The following is a 20,541-nucleotide window of genomic DNA, read 5'->3' as shown; positions in this document are numbered from 1 at the left end:
GGACTCCTAGTGGATGCGCAGCCCTCTCAGGGTGAACCTTCTTTTCTAGACCGGAAGGATTGAGAGCAGCCTCGCTCTCAATCCTAGAAGTCGAAGGATTGTGAGCAGCACTCCTCGCAATCGTAGCATCTCTGTGCGATTGCGAGCGCCGGCGCTCGCAATCCTACATCTTCTAGGACTAAGAGCAGCTCTGCTCCCAAGGTGACTGGTGACGCCTACGACTACTGCCAGAGCGCTCGCAATCCTAGCAAAGTCTAGGATTGCGAGCAGCACTGCTCACAATCCTAGCAACATGCCTCCGATTGCGAGCAGTGCTGCTCACAATCCTACATCTTGTAGGACTATGAGCGGCGGCGCTCACAATCGTACCGAAGATCCAGAGATCTGCGCTCGTAATCCTAGCAACATGCACCGATTGCGAGGAACCCGCTCGCAATCCTCAGATTTTGGGTACGATTGTGAGCGCCGCCGCTCATAGTCCTACAAGATGTAGGATTGCGAGCGCTACTGCTCGCAATCGGAGGCATGATGCTCGGATTGTGAGCAGTGCTGCTCGCAATCCTAGACTTTGCTCGGATTGCGAGCGCGCTGGTAGTAGTCGTAGGCGTCACCAGTCACCTTGGGAGCGGAGCTGCTCTTAGTCCTAGAAGATGTAGGATTGCGAGCGCCGGCGCTCGCAATCGCACAGAGATGCTACGATTGCGAGGAGTGCTGCTCACAATCCTTCGACTTCTAGGATTGAGAGCGAGGCTGCTCTCAATCCTTCCGGTCTAGAAAAGAAGGTTCACCCCCTCTCAGTTCACGCGCCGGAATCGTGAACCGTGAACCGTGAAGCAACTCTCGTAGCCCCCGCCCCGAGTCCGTGAACCCCGAACCGTGAACCGACTAGCCCCCACCCCGAGTCCGTGAACCGTGATCCGTGAACCGACTCCTCCCGCGACACCCGCCGCGAACCGTGAACCGTGAACGAACCGAGTCTGGCGAACCGGCGGTGAACCGCCGGTTCGCGAACTGGGTTCGCGAGAACTGGTTCGTGAACCGCCCCCACCAACCTACTTGCCGGGCTCATAGTCCTTCTCGTGCTTGCGCATGTTACTCCAATGAAGGCTCCGGGCCGTCTCGAGCAACTTCGAAATCGTCCGTTTTTGTGACCTCAACATCCTGCTGCTCTTTGACCTCAGCCTCGCTGCCCTCTGCGCGGCTGACCTAACCTGTGCTGCTGCTGCTGCTGCTGTTTGCAGCTGATGCTGCTCCTGCTACCCTCCCGCCCGCCCGCCCTGCCCGTCCGCCCTGCCCGCCCGCTCGTAAGGGGTCTTCACCTTCACACTGGTCGGTCCATAGGTGGGCAACCTTCCCGTCGAAGGTGAAGCGGCCTCAACTTCGCGCCCTACTGCCCGCCCTCGCCCTCGCCTCCCGCCTCCAGCCTCCGCCCGCCGACCCGCCGCCAGCTCGTCCGCCACCCCGTCGTCTCTGTCGCCTCTCGCCCGCCCGCCATCGCCCTCGCCTTTCACCATCCGCCGCCTCCCGCCGACCGCCACGCCAGCTTGCCCGCCGCCCTGTCGTCTCGCCTGTCGCCTGCCCGCCCTCGGCTCGCCGCTACCCCGCCCGCTCGCGCCCGACTTTCTACCTCCTCGTGATCCAACCCGCCACCCCCCTCGCCTCCTCACCCTCCCGCCGCCTCGCCGCTACCCCGCCCGCTCGCGCCCGGCCGTCTACCTCCTCGTGATCCAACCCGCCACCCCCCCTCGCCCCGTCACCCTCCCGCCGCCTCGCCGCTCCCTCGCCCGCTCGCGCCCGACTTTCTACCTCCTCGTGATCCAACCCGCCACCCCTTTGCCCCTCGCCTCACCCTCCCGTCGCCTAGCCGCTCGCTCGCCGTTCGCTCACCCGCTCGCGCCAGACCTTCTACCTCCTCGTGATCCACCCGCCGCCACCCTCGCCTCGCCCTCCCGCCACCTAGCCGCTCGCTCGCTCCTATCCGTGCCACGCCTATCCGTGATCCTTCCGTTACCGCGCCGTCCTTGCTCCTCCCTGCCGCGCCGCTCCTTCCTCCGTGCCGTGCCGCCCTTGCCGTTTAGCCTGCCGCCCCCCCTGCCGTCCGTTATCGCCGTGCCGCCGTACCGCCGCTCCTACAGTGCCGCGCCCGCGTGCCGTTTGTCCCGCCGTCCGATGCCCTGCCTGCCGTCTGTTGCCGCCGCGCAGCCTTACCGCCGACCCTTACCGTCCCGCGCCGCCTCTACACACACACACACCTGACTTCTTGCTCGACCGGGTTTGCGTTGAGGAGCGAACCGAGCCGCCGGTGTGTCCCGCAGCGGCCTCGCTGGGCCAGACAGAAAGTCGGCCCGCGAGTGCTCCGCAGCAGCCTCGCTGAGCCAGACGGTCGGCTCGCGAGGTGGATGCTAGCATGAGCCCGATGCGTCGCAGTGCTCTTGCGTTTCGGCGGTAGTGATCTGATCACCCGAATACCACGTTCGGATCGCTCCTCATCGCAAACCCCGTCAGCAGTCCACAGTCCTCCTCGGGAATGTACGTAAGAGCTACATACACTGAAAAGAGGGAAAACCCAACAGAGAAAAGAAACAAGGGCTCTAAAACAGAAAATAACCTTCCCAACAACATACCTAAAACAGAAAAGAATTTTAAAGAAAAAGAAACACGTCGAAACACGGCGCCAGCTGCACGGCGCTCGGCTATCCCCCCACCCCCAGGCCATCGAGGTTTGCCGCGGTCATGCGCACCAAAGCACAGCCCAGGCCTGCGGGTTCTAGCCGCACCTTCAGGCTAGCAGCCGCGGCGATTGCAGCCATAGCAGTCTACGTTCTGATACTGCACACGCCAATCACGAACAGCAGCCTTCATCATGAGGCATCAGCGGCAATGGGGCCGGTGACGGCTGCAGCGGCAGAGGCGGCTGCAGAGGAGGCCTGGGCTGCTTCAGCGGTGCGGGCGGCGTCAGCATCAGTGGACTTGGCTGCCATCTCCGCGGCGTCCGCATCAGCCGAGGCGGCGGCCGCGGCCACGGCGATAGCTCAGCAAGAAGTGGACGCCGCCCTCGCAGCCTCAGCGGACAGTGGCGCCGCCGCCGCCGCTGAGGCTACCGCCGCCGCTGCCAGCAGGCCGGGGACGGCGGCATGGCTAGGGGCGCAGGAGCTCCTCGACTACTGCAACGCTCACCCAGGGGCGGCGTCTGACGTCGCGGAGGCGGGCGCGGAGTGCGTTGCATCTCGGTCGGACTGCATGGCACAGAGACTCCCCGGCCAGGTGCTGTTTGAGCAGTACGTGCGCCAGACCGCGACGAGGATCGGTCGCGCCACCGTCGGCGTGCTGCGCAGCGACTTGCACAAGCCTGGAAATCAGAGGGTGGAGGAGGTGCTGAGGCTGGCGGGCCTGTCCGACGGCAGCAGCACGGCCTTCGAGGTGGCGGCTCCGGCGTGGGACGTCACCTTCAAGAACATTACGCTCACGTCGGTGGGGAACGACTTCGACGTCCGGGCGAGCCGTCTGCTGCGACTGCCTGGAGTGCTGTGCAGGGTGTCTCGTTCACACCCTCTACCCTGTGAACAGGCGAGCCTGTGCTGGGACAACCTCGAGTGGTGGGAGGTGCAGGACCCGCTCACGCAGCTATTCGATACGTCGCCGCCCGACGAGGTCGAGATGACCTACACGCGCCTGTCTCTCGGCTACCACGGCGAGCTCCTCTCTCTCTCTCTCTCTCTCTCTCTCTCTCTCTCTCTCTCTCTCCTCTCCTCTCCTCTCCTCTCCCCTGCTCTCGTCTCGTCTCCTCTCCTCTCCTCTCGTCTCGTCTCGAAGACGGTCGACCAAGCCGTGAGCGGCGTCTCTTCACAGCTCTACACGTGCGGACAGGTGAGTTCGTCGTCTCGAAGACGGTGGGACCACTCACGTCGACCTTCTTCTCCGGCTCCTTCTCCTACACGGGCGTCGGCTTCTTGCAGCTCTACCTCGACCTGAACGCGCTCGACACGGCGGCCATCGGCGAGTGTGCGGGCAGATTCGAGACTGCGAGCATCAACGTCCGCGTCAACGTCGACGCGAGATCACCCGAGATCACCCGAGATTCCCCGAGATTAGGCGAACATCGACGTCCGCGTCAACGTCGGCGTCTCCGCCTTCGAGTCTGCGGCAGGGGCTGCTATCAACGATCCTCGTTGATGGCCAGCGATTCGTCATAGGCTGCTCCGCCTGCTTGTCTGCCGAAGGGGGGCTGGTCGTCAATGACGAAGGGTCGACTGCTTGTTGTAGGCCTCTCCGCCTTCGAGTCCACCGCGGGCAAGTTCGTCGAGTCGATGGCCCTAGATGCGGAGGTCACATCTCCCCATATCTCCCCATATCTCCCCATATCTCCCCATATCTCCCCACCCCTAGATGCGGGAGCCACACCGATGTCTTCCGACGAGCACCCGAGAGGACACGCGCGTTCAGATGTAGCGACGGTGGCATTCAGCTGTGTCTCGCTGCATTCGCATTCACGCAATGCTCCGACGGCACGGCACGAGCGCCGAGCTCAGACTGTAGGTCGATGACCCCTTTCTGGGACGCGGCGCTGCCGTCGTTCTTGTGCGACGGCAAGCTGCCCTCGGGCTCCGCCTCAACCTTCATGGTGGGAGAGCGGTGCGCCGCCGAGGGCGAGAGATAAATCGAGATTCACTGAGATGAAGCGAGATTAGGTGGGCGAGCGGTTCGCCGTCAAGGGAGGCGCGGGAGAGAGGCGGTGGGGCGGGCTGCGCGTCGAGGCGCCGCCTGCTCCCGCAGCAGCCACTGTGTACAGCGGCCCTTCACGCCATCGTGCTGTGAGCACCTCCAGGTGCCGCTCCTCCTCTCGCAGCACCCCGCCTTCCTCTTCTTCGTGCGAGGGCCGCCCGCCGCCGAGCGCCGCCGCAAGGCGCTGCTTTCTCGCGCGAGGCTGCACGAGGTGGGGGGTAGAAGAAGAAGAACAGGAGGATGGCCGTCATAACAACGGCATAACAAGAGCCCTCTCTTGCACGAGGTGGGGGTGGAGGCGAGGCTGGGCGAGGGCCGTTTCGCCAACGTGCCCTCGGACTACGAGGATACGGTCTGGAGCGACAGCAGCACCGCTCCCGCTCCCGGGAGCCGACTCATTCGTTCACCGCCGCTCCTTCCTCGAGAGAGTAGGTCTGGAGCGACGACAGCACCCTTCCGGACCCGACCGAGTTGGCCGCCACGTCTTCCGGCACTCGCAAGCAAGCAGGGCTGTCTGACGGCGTCGCGACGCTCATCATAGACGTGCAGGCGCGGAGCGAGAGTCACACTCGTAGATGCGCAGGCGGGCGGCTATGAGGTAGTGAGCAGGTAGTGAGTTGATAGCTTCGGCTTGGACGTGCAGGTGGGCGCCGCGGTGGTGGGTTCGATGCTGGCCGGCATCACTAGCTTCGTCATCTACGAGGAGCCGGCCCCCCTCCTGATTCACAGCAGCACCGTCCCAATGAGTGGTTCCTTTTGCACCAGGAGCGGTCCCTCCCCGGCGGCGAGACCCCCCCCGTGGGAGCGTCGGTGGTGTCGTGCGCGCGGAGAGGGGCGCCGAACGAGGGCTTGGACGAGGGCGTGGACGAGCGGGGCGACCCGCCGAGCTCTCCTCCTCCGCCGCCGCGCGACCTGGCCTCGCAAGCCCCGGGAGGAGCCGGGCGCATGGATGATGGAGTGTGACACGTCTGAATTAAGACTCACAGGCCTCGCAAGCCCTGGAGGAGCTCGAATCGATCGCCAAGGCGAACGCGATCACGCCGGCGGCGCCGCTGTGCACGCGGAGGCCGTGGATGGACCTCCTCTTCTCGCTCACGCCGCTCGCCGCCTCTTCGGATGTCGAGGTGACGTTCTACTCGGCGACCACGGGCAGGCTCGCGTACGTCCTCCGCTGCCTACGCTCAAGACACCTCCTAGACACTTCCTAGACACCTAGACACTTCCTTGTTCACACGGGCAGGCTCGCGTACGTCCTCCGCTGCCTGCGCTGCACGGGCGCCGGCGCGTCTTGGGAGCTCGCCTCGTCCCACCCGGGGCCCTCGTACGACGGAGGGCCGCCCGCGCCTCGCGTCGCGCCGAGCCAGCTGGGGACGCCTCTCTACCGGCACTTGTTCCTCCCGCCGGGCAGCGGGAGCAAGACTTGACCATTGAGTCGCCGTCCCTGGCTGGCAGGCACATGCTCATCCAGCCTAGCAGCGGGAGCGAGTCGCGCCGCTTCGTCCTCTCGCGCTGGAGGCGCAAGTGGTGGCTGTGGGGCGGCGGGGACACGTGCGAGAGATGGCCGAGAAATTGCCGAGAGATGGCCAAGAGATGGCCGAGAGATGGCCGAGAGATGGCCGAGAGATGGCCGAGAGATGGCCGAGAGAAGGCCGAGAGATAGCCTGCGACACGTGTGAGCCCGCAGCCACGGTCCGGCATCTCCTCAGCGCGCTCGTTCACAGACGCCCACGAACAAGCCGGAGCTCGACGTGGTGCGGACGGCGCCTCTTCACACCTCTAGCTCTGTGAACAGGCCGGAGCCCCTGCTCGAACTCGATGTGCTGAGGGCGCTCTCGTTCGAGCGGATCGCGTCGCAGCCTTTCTACTCGCTGCCGCTGACGGCGCTGCGCGTGCGGCTCGCCGGCTCCGACGAGACGGTCGCCGTGGTCAACGAGGTTGGGAGCGTCGGGCGGAGCTTGGGCGTGTGGAGGGAGTACGTCATCAGCGCTGCGGAGGGCGTGGACGAGCTCGGCCTGCTTGCGCTCCTCCTGGCGCCACCTCCCCCCCCTGCCCGTCCGCCTCCCCCCTCCCCCCTCTCCTCCCGCCCCGCCCCTCTCTCCGCTCGCTTTTCAGCCCTGTACTCCCTCCACCCCCTTGTCACAGGCGGGAGTCTACATGGCGGAGGGATGGGACTCGCTCGCCACGCTCGCGGTCGCGCCTTGGAGCGCCGCGTCCCACGTCTCGGAGGCGGGCGAGGCGGCGACGGCGGCGGAGGCGGGGGCGTCGGAAGCGGTGGAATCAGCGGAGGCGGCGATGGAGGCGACGGCGGCGGTGGGCGCGGCGGCGGCAGTGACGGCGGCGGGCGCGGCGGCGGCGGCGCCGGGCTCGGCGGTGTCCACGGCGGCGGTCGTGGGGACGGCGGTGGGGTCGGTGGCGGGGGAGGTTGCGCTCGGGCCTGTTGGGGAGGGGATGGAGGTCGAGATAGAGGAAGAGGCGACGCCCCCGCCATCGACGCCGCCGTCGCCGCTGCCGGGGCAAAGGAGATGATCGGCCGTGCAGCTCGCCGTGCACTGTCAGAGCCGCGTGGCTGGGAGATAAACAAATAAACAAAAGCGGACACCTCTACTCTAGGAGATGCCATCTGAGATGGGTAAAAACTAAAAAGGAATAGGAACAGCTGGGGGAGACCGACGGACTCGGAAACTGGTGCTCTTTATGTGTGTGAGTACTGACTAGCACCGCGCAACCGTCGAGGGCATGGTCCGCCTTGCACATTAGTATTTTGCATGCAGTTTATTAGACAACGTACAGTCAGGTGAGATCATGCGGTGAACGTGAGGTGACACCTCTCGCTGTGAGAAACAACGGTCACGTCCCTTCTCGACGTCGGCGAGCGGCTCGGCCAACTGTAGAGACACACAGCGCCACTCGTGAATAGACGCCACTGCGAGGAGCGGTGCGCGGCGGTGCGCCCCCGCCTCATTCGTCGTCCGCGGCCTCGTCGTCCGCCTTGGCCTCGGACTCCCCCTCCCGCCGCGGGCTCCTCTTCCCGGAGGAGCTCTTCTTCGTCTTCTTCTTGCCCGCCTTCCCCGCAGCCTCGTCGCCGCTGTCCGGCGCGGCGTCGTCGCCGCGGGGCGGCTTCAGGTCGATGTCGAAGAACTTGCCCGCCAGCTTTGGCAGCACCAGCTCGAGCAGCCGCTGGTTGAGCTCGGGCGGCACCGCGCACGACCGCAAGACTGTCAGCTCGTGCGACAGCTCAACCACCTTGGGCGGCGGCTCGCTCAGCATCACGACCTTGGCCTTCTGCGCGCGCGGGTGCCAGAAGATGCGCACCCGCGCCTCGACCGACACGCGCTCGAGCCGCAGCCGCGCGAGCGCCGCCTCGGACGGCTGCGTCGAGCCCGAGAGCAGCGACCCGAGCCAGCCGGTCGCGCCGACATAGGCGTCGAGCTGGCCGAGCGAGAGCGAGAACTTGAGCGTGGGCGTCATCTTGATGATCTGCTCCTTGATGTCGCGGTACTCCACCGGCCACTCCTCCCTGGCCTTGGCCTCCGCCGCCGCCTTGGCCTCCGCCGCCGCCTTGGCCTCGGCCGCCTCGGCCGCCGTCTGCGCCTTGGGAAGGCAGGCGGCAAAGGGGCCGCGCTCCGCCCGAGCGGCCGCGCGCCCGGCGGCGAAGCCGTCCTCGTACGCCTTCTCCGCGTTCGTCCCCAGCGCCTTGGCCTTCTTCCGCTCGTACTCTCGCCCCGAGATGATGCCCGCGTCGCGCAGCTCCTTGAGCGCCGCCACCGAGCCCTGCGCGTCGTCGGCCTTCGCCTTCTTCGTCTTCTTGCCGGGCACGGCGGACGCGGCCGTGGAGCCGACGGCGGCGCCGCTCTGTCCGACCATCTTGACCATCCCGCCGAGCCCCGCCGCGAGGGGCGAGAGGCGCAGGCTCAGCTCCGGGACGACCTTGCCCGCGCGCAGGTCGCCGGGCTCGACATTGAGGCGGCGCGCAAAGGCGAAGGTGATGACGCTGTTGACGGGGACGGCCGCGCCAGGCTGGGACATCTCGATCAGCTGTTTGCCCACGAGCATGCGCACCGTCGGCAGCACGGGCACCAGCAGCAGGTCGAGGAGCGCGGTGGCGGTGTCGGGGCCCTCGCGCAGCATGCGCATGGTGGCCGGGCCGGTGATCGGGTTGTTGAGCAGCATCAGCAACGTGCGGCCCGCGAGCAGCGCCGTCTCGCGCGAGGCGGCGCCGGCGGTGTCGACCGCCCCGCCCACGGCCCCGCCCACGGCTCCCGCCGCCTTGTGGACGCTGAGGATGTGGCGGAGGTTGGAGATCGTCGCGAGCGGGTTGGTGCGCTTCTTGGCCGGCTTGCCGGCGGAGGCGGACTGCTCGACGTCGACGTTGATGTCGTCGACGTCGGCGTGCGGGGTGGTGCGCTGCGAGGTGGCCATCGTCGTGCCGGAGGTCATGCGTCGTGCGTCCTTTCGGGCTTGCGAGTTTGCGACCTTTGTGGGCACGTTCTCATATTCCTTGGTGGCCCGCACTTAGATTTGTTTCCGTCGGTCCCGTGTGCCGGTGTTGTGTTACCGCTCCACCGAGCTGAGGTAGTTAGTTCCTTCTTTCTCGGTTTTGCTCTGGCGCCCGCCCGTGGGCTCCTCCTTCCTTCGTTCGCTTCTATCACGCTCGACGTGCCCCCGAGCGCTTGCGCCGGGTGTCGCTGCTGCCCCGCTGCCGAACGGGAGAGAGGACCGAGCGGGAGAGAGGTCCTGGCCGGGGGGGCCCGGTGCGGCGAGGTCGAGTGAGAGTGTACGAGTGTGGAGGGGGCGCCCCGCCGCTAGGGGAAACCCGAAGCGCGGACTAACCCTCGGAGACCCGTGTTTACTTTACGGCCCTTTCGGTTTCTTAAGCCGCTTTCCCTGCGAACGCGCACCCCCCAGGGCTAGGGCTCTCTAGCCCGTAACCCGATATATGGCTCGCTGGGTGCGCTTCTTAGCTCCCCGGCCCTGGATGTGAGGCTGCCGACTGCACTCCAAGTGCTCCAAGTGCTCCTCGCTGCATTGCGAGTTCTCCAGCCACGACAGCTCCTCGGCCATGGCGGGCTCTCCTGGACACGTCCGGCACAGCCACTTTGCAAACATCTCTGGCCGAAAGGAGACGCTGCCGTGCAGGGTATCATAGAGGGCAAGCATCAGAGGCATCGTGGGATTGGCCGCGGAGGAACTGCAAGGAACCCAGGGGCGTTTCAACGCGAGCGACGCGACTTACGCCTCGCCTCCTTATCCACGTGGAACCAGCAAGCACAAGACATGCCCGCTGGGTGCGCTTCTTAGCTCCCCGGCCCTGGATGTGAGGCTACCAACTGCACTCCAAGTGCTCCAAGTGCCCAAGGAGCGCAACGCGACGCCACGCGCCACGGGCAGGAATATAGATAGATAGATAGAAAGGCGAAGAACAGTCTAGCTCGGACTGGACACCAACGCGGAGGGGGGGGGGATTTTTAGCAATTTGTTCGGTATGGGTGGACACGAGACAGAAGACGGCGACACGTGCGAGCAACACAGACACACAAACTCACAAGACACTCACCCAGCTGGGCTGCCACACATCCCGAGTGAGCGGCACTGGAATACCGTGGGGTCTCTATTTAAGAAAGACGAGGATCGAGGTTAACAGACAGCAATAGATCCGGTCCTCACACGCGGCCTAATCGATACCCGGCCCTCACGGAATCGGTCCCTTGTACAGCAATTGATCCTTCCGCTGCCGCCAACAAGTTGCCCAGAAATCGAACCCACCCAAACCCTAGCCCAAACCGTCACTGCGGCGAGCCAGAATGCTGCCCCCCGCCCTCGGTGCGTGCGCCGATTCGAGCGACGCCTGTTGCTGGGCGGGCTGCCTCCCTCCCGTCCGCCAGCGATTTGCTCGCCCACAGGCGGGCTGCCCGCCTGCCTGCGCTCGCCACTCTGCCCCCCCCCCCCCCTCCCCCCTTTAATGCCCGCCGGCAGGGGCGCCAGCAATGGTCCTTGGTTGGCGAGCGCGAATCGGCCCCCCCCTGCCTGGCTCCAGGAAGGAACTGAGCCGGCACTACATCCAGATCTATTGGTGTTAACTTTGTCTTAAAGAGATCTGACGGTATGTTAGTGCTTTTATCCTGAAAAAGAATTTTACAATAAAGCTCCCTCGCACACTGGGCACGGGACTGGCGCGCACTGGCACTAACCAAAAGAAAAAGAATCCCTGCCAGCTGTTGCGATGGCCGATGTTGCGATCGAGCTCGACGTGTGGACCGACGTTGCCTGACCCTGGTGCTGGCTGGCCAAGGTTCGGCTCGACAACGCAATTAAACACCTTGCGCGCACCTCGCCAGCGATTACCGTCAGGCTGCACTACCGCCCATTCATGATCGATCCTCACACAAAGCCGGACGGCGAGCTGTATGCAGACTACCACCGCCGGCGGTGGGGTGGAGACGGATGGACGGCGCCGATGAAGCGGATGGGGCGTGCCGAGGGCGCTCCCTACGCGAACTGGAAGATCTGGCCAAATACTCATCACGCGTCACGGCTGCTACTTGAGGCGATTGACGCTAGCTGTGCAAGGTGTGTGTAACAGGCACCTGCATTCTCACGCCCACGCCCAACCCCCGCAGGCGGGCCGGCACGGCCTGGGCGACGCGGTGATCGGCAGGCTCTACCGCGCGTGCTACGAGGAGGGCGAGAACGTGTCTCGCAAAGAGGCGCGCCGCAGCAGCCCCGTCAGTCTGCACACGTCGCAGGGCGCGCCGCACGGCACACACGCGCGGGTGCTGTGCGGCGGGCAGCGCACGAGGCAGGGTAGGGGGGAGTGTGTGTCACATCGGCACATCTCGGCACATCTCGGCACATCTCGGCACATCTCGGCACATCTCGGCACATCTCGGCACATCTCGGCACATCTCGGCACATCTCGGGCAGGTGGTCGCCGCCGTGGCGCGGGAGGCGGGCGTGCCCAACGGAGACGAGTACGTCCTGTCGGGCAAGGGGACGGACGAGCTCGCCGCCGAGCTCGCCAATGTGAGATTCGCCGAGATGTAGCCGAGATTCTAGCCGGGATCTAGTGGGCACCCCCCCCACCCCCCCCACCCCGCACCCCCACGCACAGGCAGCCACCTCTGGCGGGCGGCGCGTGCGCGCGGCCCCCACCTTTGAGCTGCGGGCGGGTGCCTCCCCCGCACTCGCCTTCAGCGGCGCGCGCTAGAGAGAGAAGCGTGGCAGAGAGAGGCAGGCACAGGCAGACACGTACACACACACACACACACACACACACACACACACACACACACACACACACACACACACACACACACGCAGATAGAGAGAGAGAGAGAGAGAGAGAGAGAGAGAGAGAGAGAGAGAGAGAGAGAGAACAGAGAGAGAGACAGACGAGTGGCTCAGGTGCGCGCGAGACAGACGAGTGGCTCTCGCTGCTTCACGAGGCGGCCGAGGCGGCGAAGCCGTCTGCAGGCGCATGAGCAGGCGCCAGCGGCAGTGTGTGCGCCTCGTAGTTGTGGCAGTACCCGCCCCAAACTCCGCGGATGACGGCGGCGCTGGGAAGCCGGAACGGTCGCTGACCCCCGGCCCGCGCTCGCCCGACGCTGAAAGATAAAGGAGGAGTGGCGGGCAGTGCTGCCTCTCGGCAGGTCCAGTAGCCTAGAGCCGTAGGGGCGCGCGTTGGTACTAGGAAGATAGGAATGTAGAGGCTTTAGGCGGTCATTCGAAGCAGAGCCTCAGGTAGAGTACACGCATCCCACTCCGACGCTTGTTGTCGCTTCAAAAAGACGAGGGTGTGCCCCTTGAGCCTTGTGCCTAGACCAGGGACTCTCTCTCCAGACTGAGCGGCCTCTTTCGGTATCGCCTATCGGTTTCGGCTTTCGCACACCATCGTGAATGACCTAAGCCTAAGGGGGGCACTTCCACTTTTGTGCGTTCTTTGGTACTTGGATCTCGGCGGTTTTGTGGCTCTTTGTGTCCCGGCACCCGGGCCCCTCTCGCCTCTCTTCGCGCGACCTGCGAAAGCTCACCGCGCCAGGCTCTCCTCGCGCGTGCTAAAAAGCCACACACACACCGGTGCGGGCAACGCCTTCCCGGTCGCGGGAGAGGGGCGAGCGCTGAGGGTGGAAGAGATGTGTACGAAGGCGGCGGGAGCCGTGAGCGTGTAGCGCAGCGTGGGGAAGGGTAGCACGCAAACGACCGCGCGCGCGCCAGCAGCAATGAGAGCGATACATAGAGTCGGCTGGGAGGCGACTCTGGCGACTGGCGCGAACGCTGGCGCAAGGGCTGGCGTCGAAGGGGTGTCGAAGCGAACAATTCTTGGGGGCGTTGTCCTTTATGCACACACGGCACTCATTACTCAGCAAAAGACACAACTTAAGACGAGTGCACGAGTGGTCGCACGTGGGTTCGCGTTCTAGTACACGTGCACCGCACATCATGTTACGGTCGACAAAGGTACTCCGCTGGCCACAAGTCGTGTGGCGGGCGGCGCAGCGTACGGCATGCAGGCATGCACTAGCTAGTCAAGGCAGAGAGCACACGTGGCGCGAGAAGTACGCGTGCCCACGGTCCGAAGCCGCCGTTGGAGCGGCCGCCTCCAGCACTCTTTGAACAACGGTACTCAACGGCGGCGTCAGGGCGCCTTGGGCTTCCCGTCGGCAGACACGCACCGCGCGTCGTAGAGAGCGGCGGGAGGCGCGGTGTAAGTGCCAAAGAGCTTGTCCCACACCACAGTGCGCTTGCCGTAGTTGGACAGGGGCTTGATGTGGTGCATGGTGTGGTCGGGAACCTGAAGCGCGGTGCGGGGGCGCGCGGGGTGGGGAGTGAGCACACGCGTAGACAGCCTTCTCGTGAGGGAGAGGAGGGGCAGTCGCCTTTAGCTCGATGCCTAGAGTCTCGTGCAGCAGCCGGAGGGGGTTGCCGTTGATCGTCCTATGAGCCACACAGTGGAGGGGCGTCACAGGCGGACGCGTGCTCTCTCTCTCTCTCTCTCTCTCTCTCTCTCTCTCTCTCTCTCTCTCTCTCTCTCTCTCTCTCTCTCTCTCTCTCTCTCTCTCTCTCTCTCTCTCTCTCTCTCTCTCCAGACCAGCTCATGGTCGAGTGGCCCAGCAGCTCGACCAAGTGGCCTGGGGGTGGGGGCGAGGGTGGGGGCGAGGCGACTGGGGTGAAGGCGGTAGTGAGGGTGCGAGGGCCAAGGGGGGGCAGAGGTGTCATGAGGGCAGCGGCGGAGAGGCAGCGAGGGCGGTTGCGAGGGGATGGGCGGCAACCCCATGACAAGAGCAGAGCGAGGTGAAAAAGTGTCACGTCGCTGCCAAAGACGGCGGCAACGATGCCCGCGAGCGCGAGCCCAAGCACGTACCCCACCATGATGAAGGACGCCTCGGACCAGGTGATTGTGTACCTGCCTCGCGCGTTGGGGATGTGCGTCAGCGGTTCTGCGGCGCATGAGCGGGGCAAACTTCAATCCGTGATCGATCTGCAGGCGCACGTCTCAAAGGCGACGAGCGGACCGAACGCCTTGCCCGTGTCGGTGTGGTGCTCCTTGTGGATCCAGCGGTACAGGAGCCTCGGGGGCAGGGTGCGGGCATACGGGAAGTGGTCAGGGACCTGGCTGGCGGCGGGGGTCGCTTCTCTCGGGAGGCGCCTGTTCTCGTGGCAGGCGCGGTGAAAGAGGTAGAAGGCAAAGTCCAGGCCGAGGTCGTAGGCGAGCGTCATGCCCGCGGCTCCGTGGAGCAGCATCGCCCCGGTCGGCGCGCCCGAGCTCATCTGGCGCCACCCGAGCAGCTTGACCACCAGCGGGAAGCCGGCGAAGACGCCGAACCCCTCCATCACGAGCACGACGAGGCACTGAGGCCGGGGGGGGGCGTGAGTGAGACGAGTACAGCGAGGCGCTGGTTGGGAGGTGCTAGAGAGCCCGCGGTGGCGGGTTGGCGCGGTGGCAGCGAGGCGCGAGCGGGGACACGAGCCTTGCTCGCGTGACGCCACGTTACTCCCTTCATGGCACGTCCTTCGTATACGTCGGCGTTGAACTGAACGGACCATGTCTCAAAGATTGCAAGCGGCCAGGCGGCGATCGCCGCCCAAGGGCTGTAGTAGACCGCGAGCGTCATCCAGCCCCAGCGAGCAAGGATGGTGAAGCAGAGCATCGAGAACTGTCGCATCGCGTAGTCTATGCGGCGCAAAACATCAGGTGCTGGAGCGGTGAAGCGGATGACGAGAAGGTTGAAGATGAGGAAGCACGCCGCGACGGCAACAAAGTCGGTGAAGTCTCTTGGTGTCGGCGTTTGCAGCAACCCGGCCGTCGGAAGCTTCGCCCGCAGGGCTAGGAGCCTCTCTGAGTTCTGGATCAGCGACGCGAGGCCGTCGGCAGGCGTCGCGTTCATCATCGAAGGTCGTGGGAAAGGACCTAAGGGCCGTGTCGGATCCTCTCGTGCTTGCGAACGACCCGTCACGCCCCGGGGGATACCCCCCCCCCCCCCACCCACCTCGCGCTGCGCTGCATGCGAGCTGGAGGCCGTGCTCTCGCCGTACGTGTACATATTGCAATATGCGTATAAGCAGAAGTCTGAGCCCTGGTCTGACAGCCTGACAGCAAACCCCGGACAGCGCCTGACAGTGCCCGACAGCCTGACAGCGCTGACAGCACTTTCTCCGACAGCCTGACAGCACGTATCTGACAGCCTGAACAGCAGAGTCTGACAGGCGAGGTGCTCCGTCGCTGTCAGGCCCTAACGTGACAGCCTGACAGCTGCCCGACAGCCCGACAGCACACAGTGGCCTGACAGCAGCGCTGACAGCCCGACCAGCCCGACAGCAGCACAGACCGTACACAGACCGTATACAGCCTCTTTCTTGTGCCCCATGAGAGTTTAACAAAACTACTGCATGTGCATGTGAGTGTGGTCCATGTGGTCATGGGATGGTCTCATGGGTCTCTCTGACTCTTCTACCCCCACGACTCGGAACGCGAATGTGACAGGACCATCGGGTCCTTCAGCCACCAAAGCGGGACCACCCGAGAGCAGCTGAGCCTGCCTCTGGCCTCGCCTCCCTCTCCTTCAGGCATTCGTGGCATCCTATGGGTCGTCCAGAGTATCGACCTCTGGCTTGTCAGCCGCGGTCACTTGATGACCCCCTTGAAGTACAGCGATCGCCAACTCGCTGGCCTCTTCGCAGGCCCCCCCGACCGCGTCGAACTCATCGGCGCGGGCTCTCTCGGCTACGGGACCGGCCCCAGCTTCGGCTGAGGGCTAACAAGCTGCCGAGCCCAAATCACTCTGAGAGTCGTGATTTCTTGTTGGTCTTTAAAAATCTCTCTCTGACTCTTAACCCTCCCGCCTCACCTCTGCGGACCCCTAGCACCGGCGGCTGTGCTACTACAAATGAAGCTACCAGCTAGCCTTCTGGGGCCCTACAGTATGTGCCTACGGCGTCTGGGTGGGGGTGGCCGCCGCCGCTTGTGCCGCCGCCGCGGCCTGCGCCTGCGCCGCCATCTGCGCTCCCCGGGAGAGACCTACTGTGTGGATCTACTCTCACTGGCTGCGGTCTCCTCTTGATAGTGTCATAAGTGTGGCTGGTGAGTGTCAGAGCCTGACAGCACCCCAACAGCACCACCTGACAGCACCTGACAGTACCGGCCCAACGTCTGACAGCAGCAGCAGCCTGACAGCTCTGACAGCTCCGACAGCGTCTGACAGCACCACCCGACAGCTCCGACAGCACCTGACAGCACCAGAGCACCTCGCCTGTCAGACAAGCACCGGACAGCACCCGACAGCACTGACAGCACCTGACAGCTGGTCTGACAGAGGCACCTGACAGTGCCTGACAGTGCCCGACAGCCCGACAGATCACCTGACAGCAATGGTTGGGTAGTAGGGCTAGAGGGTCGCTCTACACTTAGCCTCTGCAGCGAGCGAGCGCTCAGCTTAGCCCCCGCACGGAGCCAGGCTCGGACTTAGACGCTGTAGGGTCGGGGGCCATGAACTTAGACGACACAAGGCCAACTCCGGGTAAAACCCGGGTATACCTGCAAAAGTCCAGGTTTACCCGAAAAATACCTGGACGCGTCCCGACCAACGTATGCCGCACACGACGCCATATCGCCTTCTCCCAGGGCCAGTGCGCTACTTGCGGCGCGCAATTCCTGCTCAAGTACGCGCACCGTACCCTGCCGCTATGCGTGTCTTAAGGCGGCTGCGGCGAAGCGGCGGGCGCGGCATGCCGATGGCAGTGCGGACGATGCGGTTGCGATGTGTTCTGCTTCAAGATCGTGGCGGTGCTTGGCATGCACTTCTGCGATCCCAATCAGCTCATCGCAACGAAGCAGCGCAACAAGCTGGCTGCTGCCAACAAGGCCCTATGCTACCTCACGCGCGGATCGTTCAAAGAGGACCAGCATACACAGGCTTCTATGCTTTTGTTTGAGCTTGAGGCTGTTTGTGAGAAATGCGTTTGGCGAGAGATTGCGCTCAAGAAGCAGCAACGAGAATCGGAAGGGGAGGATGCTGAGCGGCGATTGCTGAGGCATGAGGAGGATCGATCCGGATTTTAGTAGGCGCCCGCCCTGAGACACAGCCAGGGCTCACGCAGAAGTGTGGCGAAAGCGCGTGGCGCGAAACCCGGTGTTAAGTTACGTCAGAAACTATGCAGACGCCTCACGCGGCGAACTCACGCGTGGCGACTGGCGTGACTCTCTTTCCAAAAGAATCTTAGGCAAAAGACCCCCCCCCGGGGGGGAACAGGCCGCCGTCGGCTGTGGGAGGGAGCGCTGCCAGCCGGCCGACGCCTGCAACTGCAAGCTGCGTTGGGGAGGGCTGCTCCTCCTGCTCGTCAGATGCCGAGCGTGTTCTCCCACTCGTCATTCTGGCCGAACTCTGCTATCTTGGCGTGGCGGAGTCCCAGCTGCTTGCTCGAGCGCAGCAGCTTGACGCGCAGCGCTCGCAGCGCCTCCGCCTCCCCGCGCGCCGCAGCGATGCGCACGCGCTTCTGCCAGCCTGCCAGCGCGGCCGCCGCGCCCTCGTTGCGGTGCCGTAGCGAGTCCACCTTGGCCTGCTGCCTGCGCAGCTTGGCGGCCATGCCCAGCGCCGCCTCGGCCTCCTCCCGCGGGCTCGGGTACTTGCTCCTGTCAAACACGAGCTGAACCAGTCCAGAGCCGCTGTCGCTGATCGTCGCGCTCGCTGCGTCCTCCGCAATCGCGCCCACCTCTACATTGTCGAGCACGAGCCTCGCCCACCGCTCCAGCACCTCAGCCTTCTCCGCTCGGCGCGTTGACGTAGACCGCCATGCAGTGCTCCGCCTGGCCGAGGCTCTTCTGCTTCCGCGCACGCGCCACGATCGCGTTGGTCAGCTCGACATCGAGGAGCACCGCGAGCGCCAGCTCGTGCGGCGCAAGCCGGCGCGGCCTGAAGACGATCCGTCTCGGGAGCCGAGTGGCCATGCGTCTCGGGAGCTTTGCAGCCATCTCCGGGAGCGTGCAGCGCAAGAGTGGTGGTGCTGCAGCGGCCAACGTCTGCAGCGGCACAGTCGTGGACGGCAGTGGCACCAGCGCGGCGGCCAGGGTCACTGCGAGCAGCATCTCGGGGACTTGGGGCGTTTCCTCCCGCCTTCTCTTGAGCGGCCGTCCAGCGGCCGTCCAAATGTCAAGGTTTTTCTTCTTTCCCGGCCCGTGACGGCTCGCGCTGCTCGTCAAAAGGGCGGCGGTGGCGATCGCGGCGACGGTCGTTCAGTCGTTCAGCGCTCAGGCGTCTGTTGTCGCATTTCGCACACGCGCGCGCCGCGCGACCCGCGTCGCTCCGCGAGGGCGTGAGCCTTCCGCGATTCGATCCCGCAGCCACATCGGGTCCTTCAGCCACCAAAGCGAGATCACCCGAGAGCAGCTGAGTCTGCCTCTGGCCTCGCCTCCCTCTCCTTCAGGCATTCGTGGCATCCTAGGGTCGTCCCCCGCAGAGTATCGACCTCTGGCGAGTCAGCCAGCCCCACTTTGAGGGCGCCATGAAGTACAGCGATCACCAACTCGCTGGCCTCTCCGCAAGGCCCCCCCGACCGCGTCGAACTCATCGGCGCGGGCTCTCTCGGCTACGGTGGACCGGCCCCAGCTTCGGCTGAGGGCTGACAAGCTGCCGAGCCCAACTCACTGTGAGAGTCGTGATTTCTTGTTGGTTTCCAAAAATCTCTGAGACATCCCGCACACTCCGGCCGGGACAGTTTGGGATGGCCCCCCCGCAACAGTCGAGATTACCTCGCACTATCCACGACCATGTGCGAGAACGCAAAAATAAAATAAAAACGGTCAAACTCTGAGACGAGATGGGATTTAGGGACATGTGTCCCCGCCCTGCACGATCTTGGTGTGAGGGATCTTCAATCCGTCCCCTCACCCCTGGTGCTGGTCACTACCCGACACTAGAAGAGCAGCACGAGTTGGGGCTGCGGCTACGGCTGCGGCTGCGGGATAATGGACACCTCCGCTACTGTGAGATGGGTAAAAAGGAACAGGTCCCCGCCCTTGCGATCTTTGTGCAGGGTTCTTTGTGGGTGTGGTCGGCGACTAGCCGGGGTCGTCCTCCCGATGGGGGACTAGCACTAGCCGTCTTCCACATGGTCCCTCGGGTCCCTGCTGCTCCTAATCTCTTCGTACATCCTCCTGCTGATCTCCGCAAAGTCCTGCTCCCTCCCTCGTCTCGCCCTGCGCGTCTGCTCCGCCTCCCCGTCGTCCGCCCTGCGTCGTCTGGTGACGGGTCCTCCATAGTCGGTTGAGGTCGCCGCCCTCCTCGTGCCTCTTCCCAACGTTTCCTCGGCAGCCGATGCCGTCTGCTCCGGCTCCCCAGTCCCCGGGTCTGCCCTGCTCTCGTCTGCGCTAGTTTCTGCTTCGTCCTCACCGGCGTCTCTCCTCTTCCTTCTCCCCTTCTTGTATGCTTTGCACATCGCGTCGATTCCTTTTCGCGTGAGCACCAGCCTGAAGCCCGCCCAGCAGCTGAACCGCTCCCTAAGTCGAAGGAGCATCATCAGTCTCACCCACTTCGCTCTCTGCCCACCGTCTCCGCTCCCTCCCGCTTGAGCCGCCGTCGCGGCCCTCGTTCGTCCCACTGGCTGTTGGCCCGTCCCTGCGTTGCCTGCGTTATCCCTCCTCTGCGACTCCCTCAAGGCCGGCCGAGCCTCTTTCCACCCAGTGAAGAGCTTCCTCAGCCACTCGATGTGTTCCTCTCTCTTCATTATGCGCGCCGTAGCCTCATCATTGAGCCGGATCCACCTCTGCACCGCGCCCGTCGCCGCCTCGGCCACGATTTGCAAGTTCCTCGTGACCCCGGCGCCAAGATCCCTCCGGCTCTTCTCCGAGAGATCATCTACCAGCGCCGGCAACACCCCCCCGACGGCTGGGGCTAGTGCATCGTACCCGTCCTCATCCAGCACCCTATATAGCGTGAGCCCTTCAGCGCAGCGACATGCGCTATCCTCAGCGTCTTCAGCGTATCCTTGGAGTCGGGTGCCGCCTGGGCTACTTTGCTGATCGCCGTCCCCGTCTGCGCTCGCGCTACTCTGAGGAACCATCTTGCCTGCTCCCTATTCCCCAGGCAGGCGCCGCTAAGCAAGTGCGCCATCGTCGCTCTAGGCGGGTTCTCATCTTCCTCGGTCCATTGCTGCGCGGCTTTCCGCACGATCGGACACAGCGGGTCTCGCTTTAGTGCCGCCCTCCTCGCCGCGTCCCTCGCGGCCTTACAGACGAGGCAGCCCCTGAGTTCGCTCCTTGTGGCGGCTGGCGGCGCCCGGGGTCTCTCTCCTCGCCTCTCCCCGCATAATCCTCTCGTGGCGCGCTCCGTG

At 64.6% G+C, this 20,541-nt stretch overlaps 4 protein-coding genes across 4 annotated transcripts; 1 reads left to right on the top strand and 3 right to left on the bottom strand.

Annotated features, from left to right (window-relative positions):
* Positions 1 to 7,680: 7,680 nt before the first annotated feature.
* Positions 7,681 to 9,159, bottom strand: EMIHUDRAFT_226931 (hypothetical protein; the record flags this gene model as incomplete). Its single annotated transcript, XM_005788441.1, has 2 exons — positions 7,681 to 8,239; positions 8,390 to 9,159. 2 exons carry the CDS (start codon positions 9,157 to 9,159, stop codon positions 7,681 to 7,683), a joined length of 1,329 nt encoding a protein of 442 aa, XP_005788498.1.
* Positions 9,160 to 11,083: 1,924 nt separating this feature from the next.
* EMIHUDRAFT_455193 (hypothetical protein) lies at positions 11,084 to 12,424 on the top strand. The gene is made up of 5 exons (XM_005788440.1): positions 11,084 to 11,266; positions 11,340 to 11,426; positions 11,644 to 11,742; positions 11,831 to 11,915; positions 12,124 to 12,424. Exons 1-5 carry the CDS (start codon positions 11,090 to 11,092, stop codon positions 12,198 to 12,200), a joined length of 525 nt encoding a protein of 174 aa, XP_005788497.1. The 5' UTR covers positions 11,084 to 11,089; the 3' UTR covers positions 12,201 to 12,424.
* Positions 12,425 to 13,070: 646 nt separating this feature from the next.
* On the bottom strand, positions 13,071 to 15,130 carry EMIHUDRAFT_362735 (hypothetical protein). The gene is made up of 7 exons (XM_005788439.1): positions 14,688 to 15,130; positions 14,366 to 14,568; positions 14,210 to 14,287; positions 13,989 to 14,122; positions 13,808 to 13,847; positions 13,596 to 13,653; positions 13,071 to 13,510 (listed from the first exon to the last, which is right to left on the bottom strand). Exons 1-7 carry the CDS (start codon positions 15,105 to 15,107, stop codon positions 13,355 to 13,357), a joined length of 1,089 nt encoding a protein of 362 aa, XP_005788496.1. The 5' UTR covers positions 15,108 to 15,130; the 3' UTR covers positions 13,071 to 13,354.
* A 2,423-nt stretch (positions 15,131 to 17,553) lies between these two features.
* Positions 17,554 to 18,298, bottom strand: EMIHUDRAFT_110492 (hypothetical protein; the record flags this gene model as incomplete). Its single annotated transcript, XM_005788438.1, has 2 exons — positions 17,554 to 17,973; positions 18,056 to 18,298. 2 exons carry the CDS (start codon positions 18,296 to 18,298, stop codon positions 17,554 to 17,556), a joined length of 663 nt encoding a protein of 220 aa, XP_005788495.1.
* Between the last annotated feature and the right edge of the window lie 2,243 nt (positions 18,299 to 20,541).

This window comes from Emiliania huxleyi (genome assembly GCF_000372725.1).
Source record: "Emiliania huxleyi CCMP1516 chromosome Unknown EMIHUscaffold_135, whole genome shotgun sequence".
NCBI classification, from domain to species: domain Eukaryota; phylum Haptophyta; order Isochrysidales; family Noelaerhabdaceae; genus Emiliania; species Emiliania huxleyi.
The sequence above is the reverse complement of the archived record's forward strand: the minus strand, read 5'-3'. Positions and strand labels throughout refer to the sequence as shown.